The 14,310-nt window shown below is 49.0% G+C and overlaps 1 protein-coding gene across 3 annotated transcripts in view; it reads left to right on the top strand.

The window, feature by feature from the left end:
* C6H1orf21 (chromosome 6 C1orf21 homolog) overlaps positions 1-14,310 on the top strand; it is a 461,362-nt gene that overhangs the window by 410,097 nt on the left and 36,955 nt on the right. For all 3 annotated transcript variants that reach the window (XM_030206620.1, XM_030206618.1, XM_030206619.1), the window contains exon 4: positions 8,526-8,602. In XM_030206620.1, coding sequence (XP_030062480.1) covers positions 8,526-8,602 — 77 coding nt within the window. The remainder of the gene's footprint in view (positions 1-8,525; positions 8,603-14,310) is intronic.

Here is a 14,310-nt window from a genome sequence, read left to right as displayed (position 1 = left end):
TTTGGAAATTGACGGCTATCAGGGCCAATATGTGCCTCCTTTTATTAGCAGCAGAAAGATTTAAATGCAGCATGCTAGCCTTATTTTATATTACTGTAGACATCTTTCTGTTTTTGTAAATGTATACAACTTTACTGGCTTGCATGAACCACTCTGCAAAAAAGTACTTTTTTAACTTTGATTCTATAGTGTATCACAACCAAAGATTTTCCCCAATGTTTTCAGAAAAGTGCTTAAAGTTTGGGGAAAATGTATATCATGCTGACATTTGATTTCTTTTTTTTTTGGCTTTCTATAAGACAGGTACAGTCTCAAAGTACTTGTTATAAACTGTGTGCACGAGATGACCCCAGACCATCCTCTGGAAACCCCAGGGCCAGGTCTGGCAGTTGATGTTAGAGCACCAATAATTTTGAGACCATAATAAAGAAGTTACAAGAGAGAGCCTAGTTACTGGGTTAATTGTCCTCTCTCTGGGTAATGTCTACAGATGGGCTAGTGTTGCACATTCCATGACATGAATGAATCTTGTACTTGAGCCCCAGGTTATGTTGGAGGTTACCTCAGTCTCTCAGATTTACTCCTAATGCTTGCTTCAGCACTTGTGCCAATGGGCTGCTCCTGCTGGAGTTCATAAGATGTAATATGTAATAGTAACATACCAAGATACATTTGGAAATTCTTTTTAATCAGACTGGTGGCATCAGTACAAGTTCCCTATCTTTCTGCTACATTTTCATGCTCTCTGATTGCATTTGTTAGTATTTTCAGGATCATCCTCTTCTCCAAATGTAGAGCATAATAGTCATTTGGTACTGACATTTCTATTAGTAATGTCATTCTTGTTGTGGGGGTGGGGGGAGGGTCCCTTTATCATGATATCCAGTTTTCTTGCATCAAGTTTTGTATTGGTGGGATTGGCATTGTTCCAGATAATCAGAACTACTATTTCATTCTTGATTCTGTCAGGGTCTGTTTTTCTGGCACAGTGTTATTAGACCATTAGCAGAGTTTCCAGTGGATGAGATATGCTATCTTATTGTGTTATTGGGGGGATAATTTTATAAAGCTTTTTCCGCATGCAAAGGTTGTTTTATATGCAGAAAAGGGCTTTTTAAATTGTATGGCTACATACATGTGTAAAAAGTATGAATACAGAAAGTGCACACCTACCTTTACAGAAAGGGGGCAACTATATGCTCAAATTTTATAAAATAAGTGAGTAGAGGCATAAAGTATGTGCACACGTTCACACCAGCTTTGGAGCAGGCATCGATGTGTGCATCAGCATTCTGTCTCACCAACACTAGTTCTTATAGATTACCTGGTGGGCATGTGAAAGTTTTCTTGTTACATCCAATTTTTTAAGATCTTTACGAGGCCACTGTAAAATTCCAAAGCTGTATGAGAGCATGGAGATTGCAAGCTGATTGGTAACTTTATCTTACTTCAGGCTGTTAAAGCACTTTTTTCAATATTAGTTTCAGTCTTCTGTGGTAGTCTTTGCTGATCTCTTTTCTCAGTAATTTGCGTTGGGTTGTTGCACCACTTTCTGCCCTTAGATATTTATATGCTTTTAAATTCTTTTGTATTATGTCTTCTGTCAGACATTTTCAGTTCTCCTTAGTTTCTAATTAAGGAAAGTTACCTTTGTATGTGTGTCGAGACCAGAAGTCATCTTGATGTAATCATTCTCCGAGGACAAGCAGGCTGCTTGTTCTCACGACTGGGTGACGTCCGCGTCAGCCCCCACCAACTGGAAGAAGCTTTGCGGGCGGTCCGCACGCAGGTCACGCCCACCGCGCATGCGCGGCCGTCTTCCCGCCCGTGCACGACCGTTCCCGCCAGTCCTTTTTTTTCCGCGCCTGGAGAGAGTCGTGCTACTGCCGCTCTCTCTTCGTCAGCCCCGGAAAGCCGTCGCGTTTACGCGAATTTTGTTTATTTTTCATTTAGTTTGATTGCCGCGCGCTCCGTATTTCTTTTCAAAAAAAAAAAAAGAGAGCACGCGCTCTATTTTTCCCTCGTTTTCGAGCGGGGGCGTCGCGCTGCGGCCTTGTGGCCGCGCGGTCGATTAATTTTTCGAGGTGTGATTACCGCCACCATCGACGACTTTAACTTCGCCGACGCGATTTTTCCGTCGATGTCCTCGAAGGTCCCGAGTGGATTTAAGAAGTGTGGTCGGTGCGGCCGGCCGATCTCGCAGACCGACACCCACGCTTGGTGCCTCCAGTGCCTCGGGCCGGAGCACAATATCAAGTCGTGTTCTCTGTGTCTTGGTCTCCGGAAACGGACTCAGGTTGCGAGGCAAGTTCTGCGGGACCGTCTTTTTGGAACTTGCGCCGGCCCCTCGACGTTGACCTCGACGGCATCGGTATCGAAGGCCGGTTCTTCGGTACCGGTATCGATGCCCGAGAAATCGGCACCGATGGCATCGACCCCAGGAGCACAGGTCCCGTCGGCCCGCCGGTCCTCCGGCGAGGTAGGGGTGAGAGGCCGCGTGGGCAATCGGCCCCGGTCACTCCCTCGGCTCATGGCCCTCGGGACCGAACCCTGTCTGACCCGGTTCCTCGGGACCGAGGGGGATCGACCTCCTCCTCCTCCATGCCACCTGGCACCGATGACGGGCACCGCAAGAAATCTAAAAAGCACCGTCATCGGTCGCCTTCCATGCATCCGGCTCTCGGTACCGGAGAGGAGTCGACGCCGAAACGTCCGCGTCGAGAGGAAAGGCCCCCCTCGGTAGTGGAGGTACCGACACGTCAGGGTCCCAGCACTTCGGTGCAGTCTCCTGGACCCGACCAGCTTCCGGCACCGACGCCTCTACCGGCCCCCCCGTCTTTCCCGGCAGCGGGCCTGGACAAGTGCCTCCGAGCCATCCTTCCGGGGATCCTGGAAGGGCTGATGCGCCAGGCTGTGCCGGCGCCGGGGGTGCTTGCGCCCTCGGCGCCGTTGACTGTGGAGCCGGCGAGCTGTAGCCCGGTGCCGACGGCGCCGGTCTCGACCGCCACGCAGGTGGAGTCCCCGTCGACGTCGATGGAGGGAGCTTCGTCCCCGCCGGCGCGGGAGTCCACCGCTCGACGACACCGAGGCCTCGGTGCCTCGACGTCGAGCCGGGCCCGGTTAAGGACTCAGCTACATGAGCTCATGTCCGATACCGAGGAAGAGGCCTCGTGGGGGGAAGAGGAGGACCCCAGATATTTCTCCTCAGAGGAGTCTGCGGGTCTTCCCTCGGACCCCACGCCTTCACCAGAGAGGAAGCTCTCGCCCCCTGAGAGCCTCTCCTTTGCCTCCTTTGTAAGGGACATGTCTATTTGCATTCCCTTCCCCGTGGTCTCTGTGGATGAGCCGAAAGCTGAGATGCTCGAGGTCCTCGACTATCCATCACCACCTAGAGAGTCCTCCACGGTACCGTTGCACAATGTCCTCAAGGAGACACTGCTTCGGAACTGGATGAGACCACTATCTAATCCCATCATTCCCAAGAAAGCAGAGTCCCAGTACAGAATCCACTCGGACCCAGAGTTAATGCAGCCCCAATTGCCCCATGACTCGGCGGTCGTGGATTCTGCTCTCAAGAGGGCACGGAGTTCGAGGGATACCGCCTCGGCACCCCCGGGGCGGGAGTCTCGCACTCTGGACTCGTTTGGGAGGAAGGCCTACCAATCCTCCATGCTCGTGACCCGCATCCAGTCATACCAGCTCTATACGAGCATCCACATGCGGAACAATGTGAAGCAGCTGGCGGACCTGGTCGATAAGCTCCCGCCGGAGCAGTCCAGGCCTTATCAGGAGGTGGTCAGGCAGCTGAAGGCGTGCAGAAAGTTCCTGTCCAGGGGTATCTATGACACCTGTGACGTGGCATCTCGTGCTGCGGCCCAAGGTATAGTGATGCGCAGGCTCTCGTGGCTGCGTGCCTCTGACCTGGACAACCGCATCCAGCAGAGACTGGCCGACGTCCCTTGCCGGGGGGATAATATTTTTGGTGAGAAGGTCGAGCAGCTGGTGGACCAACTGCATCAGCAGGAAACCGCCCTCGACAAGCTCTCCCACTGGGCGCCTTCAGCATCCACCTCAGCAGGTGGACGTTTTTCCCGGGCCCGGCAGGCTGTGCCCTATTCTTTTGCAAAGCGTAGGTACACCCAGCCGGCCCGAAGGCCTCGCCAGGCACAGGGACAGCCCCAGCGCGCTCGTTCTCGTCAACAGCGTGCGCCTAAGCAGCCCCCTGCGCCTCCACAGCAAAAGCCGGGGACGGGCTTTTGACTGGATCCACGGGAACATAGCCGCCCTCAAAGTGTCCGTACCGGACGATCTGCCGGTCGGAGGGAGGTTAAAATTTTTTCACCAAAGGTGGCCTCTCATAACCTCCGACCAGTGGGTTCTCCAAATAGTGCGGTGCGGATTTGCCCTGAATTTGGCCTCCCTGCCACCAAATTGTCCTCCGGGAGCTCAATCCTTCAGCTCCCATCACAAGCAGGTACTTGCAGAGGAACTCTCCGCCCTTCTCAGCGCCAATGCGGTCGAGCCCGTACCACCCGGGCAGGAAGGGCAGGGATTCTATTCCAGGTACTTCCTTGTGGAAAAGAAAACAGGGGGGATGCGTCCCATCCTAGACCTGAGAGGCCTGAACAAATTCCTGGTCAAAGAAAAGTTCAGGATGCTTTCCTTGGGCACCCTTCTGCCAATGATTCAGAAAAACGATTGGCTATGTTCCCTGGATTTAAAGGACGCATACACTCACATCTCGATACTGCCAGCTCACAGACAGTATCTCAGATTCCGCCTGGGCGCACAGCACTTTCAGTATTGTGTGCTGCCCTTTGGGCTCGCCTCTGCCCCACGAGTGTTTACAAAGTGCCTCGTGGTGGTAGCGGCCTACCTACGCAAGCTGGGAGTGCACGTGTTCCCATATCTCGACGATTGGCTGGTCAAGAGCACCTCGGAGGCAGGAGCCCTCCGGTCTATGCAGTGCACTATTCAACTTCTGGAGCTGCTAGGGTTTGTGATAAATTACCCAAAGTCCCATCTCCAGCCAACACAGTCTCTGGAATTCATAGGAGCTCTGCTGAATACCCAGACGGCTCAGGCCTTCCTTCCCGAAGCGAGGGCCAACGACCTCCTAGCCCTGGCTTCGCAGACCAGAGCGTCTCAGCATGTCACAGCTCGGCAGATGTTGAGACTTCTGGGTCATATGGCCTCCACAGTTCATGTGACTCCCATGGCTCGGCTTCACATGAGATCTGCTCAATGGACCCTAGCTTCCCAATGGTTTCAGGCCACCGGGAATCTAGAAGATGTCATCCGCCTCTCCACCAGTTGCCGCACTTCACTGCTCTGGTGGACCATCAGGACCAATTTGACCCTGGGACGTCCATTCCAAATTCCGCAGCCCACGAAAGTGCTGACGACGGATGCATCTCGCCTGGGGTGGGGAGCTCATGTCGATGGGCTTCACACCCAGGGTCGGTGGTCCCTCCAGGAAAGGGATCTGCAGATCAACCTCCTGGAGCTCCGAGCGATCTGGAACGCACTGAAGGCTTTCAGAGATCGACTGTCCTGCCAAATTATCCAAATTCGGACAGACAATCAGGTTGCAATGTATTACACCAACAAGCAGGGGGGCACCGGATCTCGCCCCTTGTGTCAGGAAGCCGTCGGGATGTGGCGTTGGGCTTGCCAGTTCGGCATGCTCCTCCAAGCCACATACCTGGCAGGTGTAAACAACAGTCTGGCCGACAGGCTGAGCAGAGTCATGCAACCGCACGAGTGGTCGCTTCATGCCAGAGTGGTACGCAAGATCTTCCGAGAGTGGGGCACCCCCTCGGTGGACCTTTTCGCTTCTCAGACCAACCACAAGCTGCCTCTGTTCTGTTCCAGACTTCAGGCACACGGCAGGCTAGCGTCGGATGCCTTTCTCCTCCATTGGGGGACCGGCCTCCTGTATGCTTATCCTCCCATACCTTTGGTGGGGAAGACCTTACTGAAGCTCAAACAAGACCACGGCACCATGATTCTGATAGCGCCCTTTTGGCCCCGTCAGATCTGGTTCCCTCTTCTTCTGGAGTTGTCCTCAGAAGAACCGTGGAGATTGGAGTGTTTTCCGACTCTCATCTCGCAGAACGACGGAGCGTTGCTGCACCCCAACCTTCAGTCCCTGGCTCTCACGGCCTGGATGTTGAGGGCGTAGACTTCACTGCGTTGGGTCTGTCTGAGGGTGTCTCCCGTGTCTTGCTTGCCTCTAGGAAGGATTCCACTAAAAAGAGTTACTTTTTCAAGTGGAGGAGGTTTGTCGTTTGGTGTGAGAGCAAGGCCCTAGAACCTCGTTCTTGCCCTGCACAGAACCTGCTTGAATACCTTCTGCACTTATCAGAGTCTGGCCTTAAGACCAACTCAGTAAGGAATCACCTTAGTGCGATTAGTGCTTACCATTATCGTGTGGAAGGTAAAGCCATCTCTGGAGAGCCTTTAGTCGTTCGATTCATGAGAGGCTTGCTTTTGTCAAAGCCCCCTATCAAGCCTCCTACAGTGTCATGGGATCTCAACGTCGTCCTCACCCAGCTGATGAAACATCCTTTTGAGCCACTGAATACCTGCCATCTGAAGTACTTGACCTGGAAGGTCATTTTCTTGGTGGCAGTCACTTCAGCTCGTAGGGTCAGTGAGCTTCAAGCCCTAGTAGCTCATGCTCCATATACCAAATTTCATCACAACAGAGTAGTGCTCCGCACCCACCCAAAGTTCCTGCCGAAGGTGGTGTCGGAGTTCCATCTTAACCAGTCAATTGTCTTGCCAACATTCTTCCCCAGGCCGCATACCCGCCCTGCTGAACGTCAGTTGCACACATTGGACTGCAAGAGAGCATTGGCCTTCTACTTGGAGCGGACACAGCCCCACAGACAGTCCGCCCAATTGTTTATTTCTTTCGACCCTAACAGGCTAGGAGTCGCTGTCGGGAAACGCACCATCTCCAATTGGCTAGCAGATTGCATTTCCTTCACTTACGCCCAGGCTGGGCTGGCTCTTGAGGGTCATGTCACGGCTCATAGTATTAGAGCCATGGCAGTGTCAGTGGCCCACTTGAAGTCAGCCACTATTGAAGAGATTTGCAAGGCTGCGACGTGGTCATCTGTCCACACATTCACATCGCATTACTGCCTCCAGCAGGATACCCGACGCGACAGTCGGTTCAGGCAGTCGGTGCTGCAGAATCTGTTTGGGGTGTAAATCCAACTCCACCCTCCAGGACCCGCATTTATTCTGGTCAGGCTGCACTCTCAGTTAGTTGTTCTTCGTAGGTCAATTTCTGTTGTATCCTCGCCGTTGCGAGGTTCAATTGACCGGGGTTCTTGTTTGAGTGAGCCTGAGAGCTAGGGATACCCCAGTCGTGAGAACAAGCAGCCTGCTTGTCCTCGGAGAAAGTGAATGATACATACCTGTAGCAGGTGTTCTCCGAGGACAGCAGGCTGATTGTTCTCACCTACCCTCCCTCCTCCCCTTTGGAGTTGCGTTTTCATCATTTTTTGCTTGTCATTCAACTGGCGGGAACGGTCGCGCATGGGCGGGAAGACAGCCGCGCATGCGCGGTGGGCGTGCCCCGCTTGCGGACCGCCCGCGAAGCTTCTTCCGGTTGGTGGGGGCTGACGCGGACGTCACCCAGTCGTGAGAACAATCAGCCTGCTGTCCTCGGAGAACACCTGCTACAGGTATGTATCATTCACTTTACTTAGGATTCTGTCAAATGGCAATCACATGAGCTTTACAGCTGCAAATCATCCACATATCTCTGTAATGAAAGGCTTGTGGAAGTGAAATGTCAGATATAAGGAACCTGTTCTGGGTGCTACCAAGTAAAAACATATAACTGCATCCAAAAATTGATGTTTAGGAAAACTAGCATTTGGAAATTAAAACTCCCATAGGGCTTGGCCATTAGTTACACCCTAGGGAATTATGTGCCAAAATTTGCTAAATTATGCAGAATTCCCTGAGGTACACATACCTTTTCCCAGGTGCTCACTCTTTCTCTCAACCCTCTCCCGCCCCAACACACACACTCCTTTTTCTTCTCTTTTCCAGCATTCTCTCCTCCTACTTGGAAGATTAAGTCCCCTTCCCTAAAGGCCCTCCCTCTCCTCTTCCCCTCCCACCAGATTCAGCATCTCTTTCCCTCCAACTAGGTGCACTGTCTCCCCTTGTCCTCCCCTACCACCACCAGATCCAATATTTCTCCTTTTACCTTTGCTTCTCCCCACCCCCTAACCAGGTCCAGCATCTCTCTTCCCCCCACCACCCAGATTCAGCATCTCTTCTTCTCCACCCCTAGTCTAGCATCTCTCTTTCCCTCCCTCCCTCCCTGGCTCCGCCACTGAACACCCCCTTCCGTGATCGTAACTGAATTTCCCAACTCCCCACCTCTAACGGAAGGCATGATGCGAAACTGTGTGCAAAGAAGTGGTTTTATGAGTACTATGATAAAATATGTATATTGTGTTCAGTAATTTAGTATATGTATTTTTGGTTGGTTTCAGGAAAAAAGTGCCACTTCTCAATTAAAGCCGAAAGCTAACAAGGACCTCCCAGGGACGGTGCCCCAGCCAAAGTCAAAGTAAGTCCTGTTACCTGCTGCACAGTCATGAAATGCCACAGTATCTTGTTTGAAAACCATCGAAGTGGAAAAGTTGCAAGGAAAGGAAACTGTCTGTTTCTCTTCAGGGCAGCGCAGCAGTGAAGTGTCACACTAACACATACAGCACAGTGAGTTTCTAAGGATGGAAAGGAAGCAAGACTGAGAATACATTTCAGGTTGTAAGACTGCACCTGTGGGGATCATTCAGAAGAAATAAGGGTGACCTAAATTTCAAAAGCTTCATCAGTGTTTGTGGCTCCTTATACACCAGTGCATTTCAGCCCTCCCTTGGAGGCACATCTAGCCAGTCAGGCTTTCAGGATTACCACAATAAATATGCATGAGATAAATTTGCACATGTTGGAGGCCATTGTATGCAGTAGTCTCTCATGCCTATTCATTGTGGTAATCGGAAAACCTGACTGGCTGGGTGTGCCTCCAGGAGAGGATTGAAAAGCAGTGCCATAGAAGGTGAATGATTACTGTGCTAGGTCTTAGCATATAAAACCCATTTCCATTAACTGTACAGAAGGGAGACAGGGAATAATATCGTGTTGGCCTGCCCAATGTGAAATATATTAAAACCAAAAAGAGACATTAGGTGGAGCCTGTACTAATAATCCAATAAGGCTACACCTTTAAGCATTCATCACTGCACAGTGAGCTAAGGACGATGATGCCCAAATAGTTTCCTTATTGGTGAGTCTTATCTTCTTCTTTATACAGCAGTTCCAGAAGGATCCAGACTTTCGGACGTCTCTTTTTCATAGTTCTACAAAAAAGGGAGAGGAAGTGACCCAGTGGTTAGAGCAAGGGGCTGTGAACTAAGGAAGCCAGGGTTCAGATCCTGCCTCTGCCACGGACTGCTTGTGATCTCGGGCAAGTTCTGTAACTCAGCGCCTACACTTCCATGTGCATCAGAGGGGTCAAAATTGGCAGTTATGAACGCAGGTGCACTAGGCACTCTTCAGTAAGGTCACACCTAAATGTTATTGTGCAGTAGCTGCAAGGGGGTTTTATACGTGGGCAGAGCATGGGCAGGCTATGGGTGTGTCTTCCAACTTACACATGTAACAGAGAATACTATAAGTTACGCCCTTTGCACAGAACATAAGAATAGCCATACTGGGTCAGACCAATGGTCCATCTAGCCCAGTATCCTGCTTCCAACAGTGACCAATACAGGTTACAAGTAACTGGGAGAAACCCAAATAGTAGTAATATTCCATGCTACCAATACCGGTCAAGCAGTGGTTTCCCCATGTCTGTCTCAAAAACAGACTATGGACTTTTCCTCCAGGAACTTGTCCAAACATTGTTACTACATCCTCTGGCAAAGAGTTCCAGAGCTTAACTATTGGTTGAGTGAAAAAATATTTCCTCCTATTTTGTTTTAAAAGTATTTCTATGTAAATTCATTGAGCGCCCCCTGGTCTTTGTACTTTTTGATAATTTTGTATACTTCAGTCATATCTCCCCTCAGCCATCTCTTTTCCAAGCTGAAGAGCCCTAACCTCTTTAGCCTTTCCTTATATGAGAGAAGTTCATCCATTTTATCATTTTGGTTGCTCTTCTTTGAACCTTTTGTAATTCCGCTATATCTTTTTTGAGATATGGCGATCAGAACTGAACGCAGTACTCAAGGTGAGGTCGCACCATGGAGCGATACAGAGACATTATAGTATTCTTGGTCTTATTTACCATCCCTTTCCTAATGATTAATAGCATCCTGTTTGCTTTTTTGCACTCAATCACAGTGTTTTTATGAGAGACTGATCCCACAATCTAGCACCAGCCAGGCTAATTTTGGAATTGTATATCAGCTGGTGACCCACTGCCCCTGATGCAGCCATTTATTCTGGTGAAACATGGCCATGTCAGGCATTTTATGTTGAAATTCTGAGAGGTTTGTTGTTTTATCTTCCTGAAAAAGTTGTTACTGAGAGTTTTTGCCTCTGCGGCAAGTTTCTCTTCATATTCTCTTTTAGCCTTGTGCACTCATTTACCCCCTGCCATAGAGCTGGCGTCAATGGTTTCACCTAAATCTAGATGTGCCAATATGGGTTTATGCTAGCATTTTATTAATGGCCTCAACGGTGATATTCAGTTGACATCAAAAATTCATATCACCCCCTTACTGTCATCGGTTCTTGAACTTTCTAAGAAACTCAGTCTTGATTTCCTACGTATCTGAATGGACTAACATGTTAACCACACAACTTCACAGTGTCTCAGGAAAACCATTTTCTGAATGACAATTACAAAAAAAAACTGTGACAACCACAGTAGAAGTCTAAGGTCTTTTCAAGCAAGGCGCCTTTCTCGTACCCGGTTTTCAGGACATCCACAATGAATGTGCATGAGATAGATTTGCATATACTGTCTCCCCTGCATGGAGTTTTATCTCATGTATTTCCAGTGTGGATATTCTGAAAACCTAGCTGGCTCGTGCTCCCAATGGACGGGTGTGAGAACCATTGCTTTAATAGATAATGACTGTGCATTTAAATTTTTACCTGAAATTGTCAGGTTAGTACTCTTCTACCCTCATGGCAGCTGATAAGATGTGGCCTTGGGGTAATTGTCGAAGTCCTGTGGAGCCTTTTACCCTTTGGTCAGTCGGAACCTAAAAAGGTGATCTCTGAAACGAGCTGGTGGTCCATAGCAGAAGCGATCACATGTCAGAATCATGGCCTCAAATCTGGTACTTGGCACTGACTCAGTTCTAGCTTTAGTTATACCACCACACAGGAGTCAGTTTTCGAAAGAATGTGGAATTTATTAGAGGCCACAGCCAGGAATTCAAATCACAATGCTTCAGTTGAGCATATAACAGTTGCGTAAATTGCAACATTACCTATCTGCCTCCTGCCTGGGTACATAGCCTTCTTTACACGTAGTCTCTCATCTCTCAGCGACTACTCTTACAGGAGTTGCCGTCCAAGCACCCTGTCTCTGCTTACCGTGCTGTCACTTTGAAGGATGGGCCTACACCACGTTACACAGCATACAATGTCCATGGCCTCCCAACCGTCTAAGCCAGGAGACAACACAGTCCAATGTTTTTTCCTCTCAGCCGCTGACCTGTGGCAATACCTTTCTTTAATCAATTTAACCTTAACCAAAACATTTTAACACTTAACTGGCAAGGTGCTGTGTACCTGATTCTGACTGAGCTAACATACCCACGCCCACAGCTGTGACTATGCTTGGATATGGGTGGGAGGGTAGGGATGTGCTGCCTTGCCTGAGTGTTTGTAGCTGCTTTCCCTACTTCCCCTTTCTCTATGTTTTTGTTTTTCTTTTCTCCGCCCCTCTCCCCTCCTTTCTTTAATTTGTCCTACCTCCTTCTTAACCTTTTACTCTCCAGTCTTCTATTCCTGCCTTCTGGTCCCTTACATTCTTGATTCCCCAGCCTTCCCTTACCCTCCTCCCCCCCATTTCTCCCATTCCCCATTGCCCTTTGTTGGCTTTCAGCCCGTTTGTGGGCAGCCTCCACTCATTGTGGTTGCTTACTCTATCTGCAAATTTACTTCATGTCTCCTCATTGAGAGAGAATGTGATAACTGTCAGATTGTAATAGTCGAGCTTCATCTTGCTTTTCTGATGCAGTACTAAAATAATTTCTCTGTGGAAGCACAGCTTTTCTGGTATGAGCTATCTCTTCATATTAATATAAGAGATACTGTAGCTCATACCAGAAAAGCTGTGCTTCCACAGAGAAATTATCTTAGTACTGCATCAGAAAAACATTAATATAAAGAAATATGTAAATAATCAGCCAATATTCAGAAGGGTTTAACTGGACAAGAGAGGCTCCTGCCTAATTAAACCCCGCTATGTGACCAGGCACACGATTTTCATGGCACTAAATGGATTATTACGAAAAAAACAAAGCACAAAAGAGCCTCCAGAACTGGAACGATGACGCTATCCGACCCGACACGGGCCATGTTTCGGCACTCAACAGCACCTGCCTCAGGGGTCAATGCTTTGCAAGTCTTACACTTGCTTCGTGTCAAGAAACCGTTCCGCAGTCCGATGTCAGAAGCTTCACACCTTTGAAAACTGGCAACAAAGTTCAGTGTGAACGCAGAGCGCCTACTTAGCCGGTTAGATTATAAAATTAGGACAGTCTTTTTGCTGCCCTAACTTTGTGGTTACTTTGCTAGTTAGCAGACTGAAAATTGCCACTAAAGTTAATGGGGCACTGGTCTGAATATTTGCCTTTGCTCAGTTAACTGACTAGTGAGTACAGAGACTCGGATATTCATTGCTGGGAACCACACATGTGCGGGCATTGAATATCCAGGGTCAGTTCAGTTCGTGGCTGTGAGCGGCTCAGACGCCGCATACCGCTGTGGGCTGAGTGTGTTTTATGTAAAAGGATGACTGGTATAGATCTATGTAAGCAGATGCTCTACAGATACTGTTTGTGGCTCCATATTACATTTTGTGGGCAATTTTGTGCAAGCTGTGAGCCTGTTCTGTAACAACACGTACACACTTAATTGCTGTTTAGAGAATTCTTGTGTAAGCCGGCGCTTAACATTTCTGTCAGGTCTATGGATTGGCATAAATGTTAGCGCCTAAATGTGACAGCTGTATGTGTAAGCCATCGTATTCTATAAAGTGTGTAAATTTCAATCCTGCTTCTGTCCTGCCCATGGCTCTCCCGTGTGTCTGTCCCTCCTTACAATTACACGCTGATCCATTTTAGTGCATACTCATAGAATAGCGGTTGGTCGTACAAGTTTCGTGTACACTTGTAAGTTTTAGTGTTCCATCCATTTTAGCACATAGCAGGCACTTAAGTTTAGTCAAGGGGTTTGTGGGGCAGAATCCTAATTTTCCTTAGCATCTGCAGCAGGTGAATCCAGGAGCTGGTGGGTTATGTCTGTCTACCGTCAGGTGGAGATAGAGATAAACAAGACTGAAGGCAGTGATATAGGATGCTATCTCCTGCATCAGTTAGTATATCTCTATCTCCAGCATGTGGTGGATGACTTCTCTCCAGCTCCTGGATTCAAGGTCCCTGAGGATGCTCCTGGGCTGGGTGGAAAGTTGAGCAAGGGGGTGTTTGGCCGAGGGTGCCAGCTTTGGAGGCATAGTTGGTCGCTGGGTCCCTGCCTTAACCCACCTTTCCCTCCCAGGCTGAATTTGGGCTAGGTGCAGTAAACCGCCTTGAAATAACTTAAAATATGATCACTTCCTGAGGCTGTGGATGCTAGTGAGCAACTAATACTGGATGAACTGTGTGTGTGCAAGTGGTATCACTGGCAGTGATGTACACAGCCTTGTTTGATTGCCAGCCTGGGTTTTCCACTCTCAGCTGGGTGGCAGGATTCAAAGCTCTGGGGAGGGATGGAGTCATGGTCATGCAATGGTGACACCTAATGGTCATATTTAAGATTCCATTATTGCAGGAGCTCAAACTGAGGAGCAAACTTAAAGTAAGATGATAGGGAAAGAGGGGGGATGGTGGATGTGATTTGATATACCATCTTTTCTGTGGTTACAATCAAAGTGGTTCACATTTATATACAGGTACTTATTTTGTACCTGGGGCAACGGAGGGTTAAGTGACTTGCCCAGAGTCAGCTGCAATAGGAATCAAACCCAGTTCTCCAGGTTCTCAGGCCACTGCACTAATCACTAGGCTACTCCTCTTGTAGAAGAAGGGAAGA

The sequence above is a fragment of the Microcaecilia unicolor genome, chromosome 6, assembly GCF_901765095.1.
Source record: "Microcaecilia unicolor chromosome 6, aMicUni1.1, whole genome shotgun sequence".
Lineage (NCBI taxonomy): Eukaryota > Metazoa > Chordata > Amphibia > Gymnophiona > Siphonopidae > Microcaecilia > Microcaecilia unicolor.
Note: the sequence above shows the minus strand (reverse complement) of the source record. Positions and strands in the feature narration are given on the sequence as shown.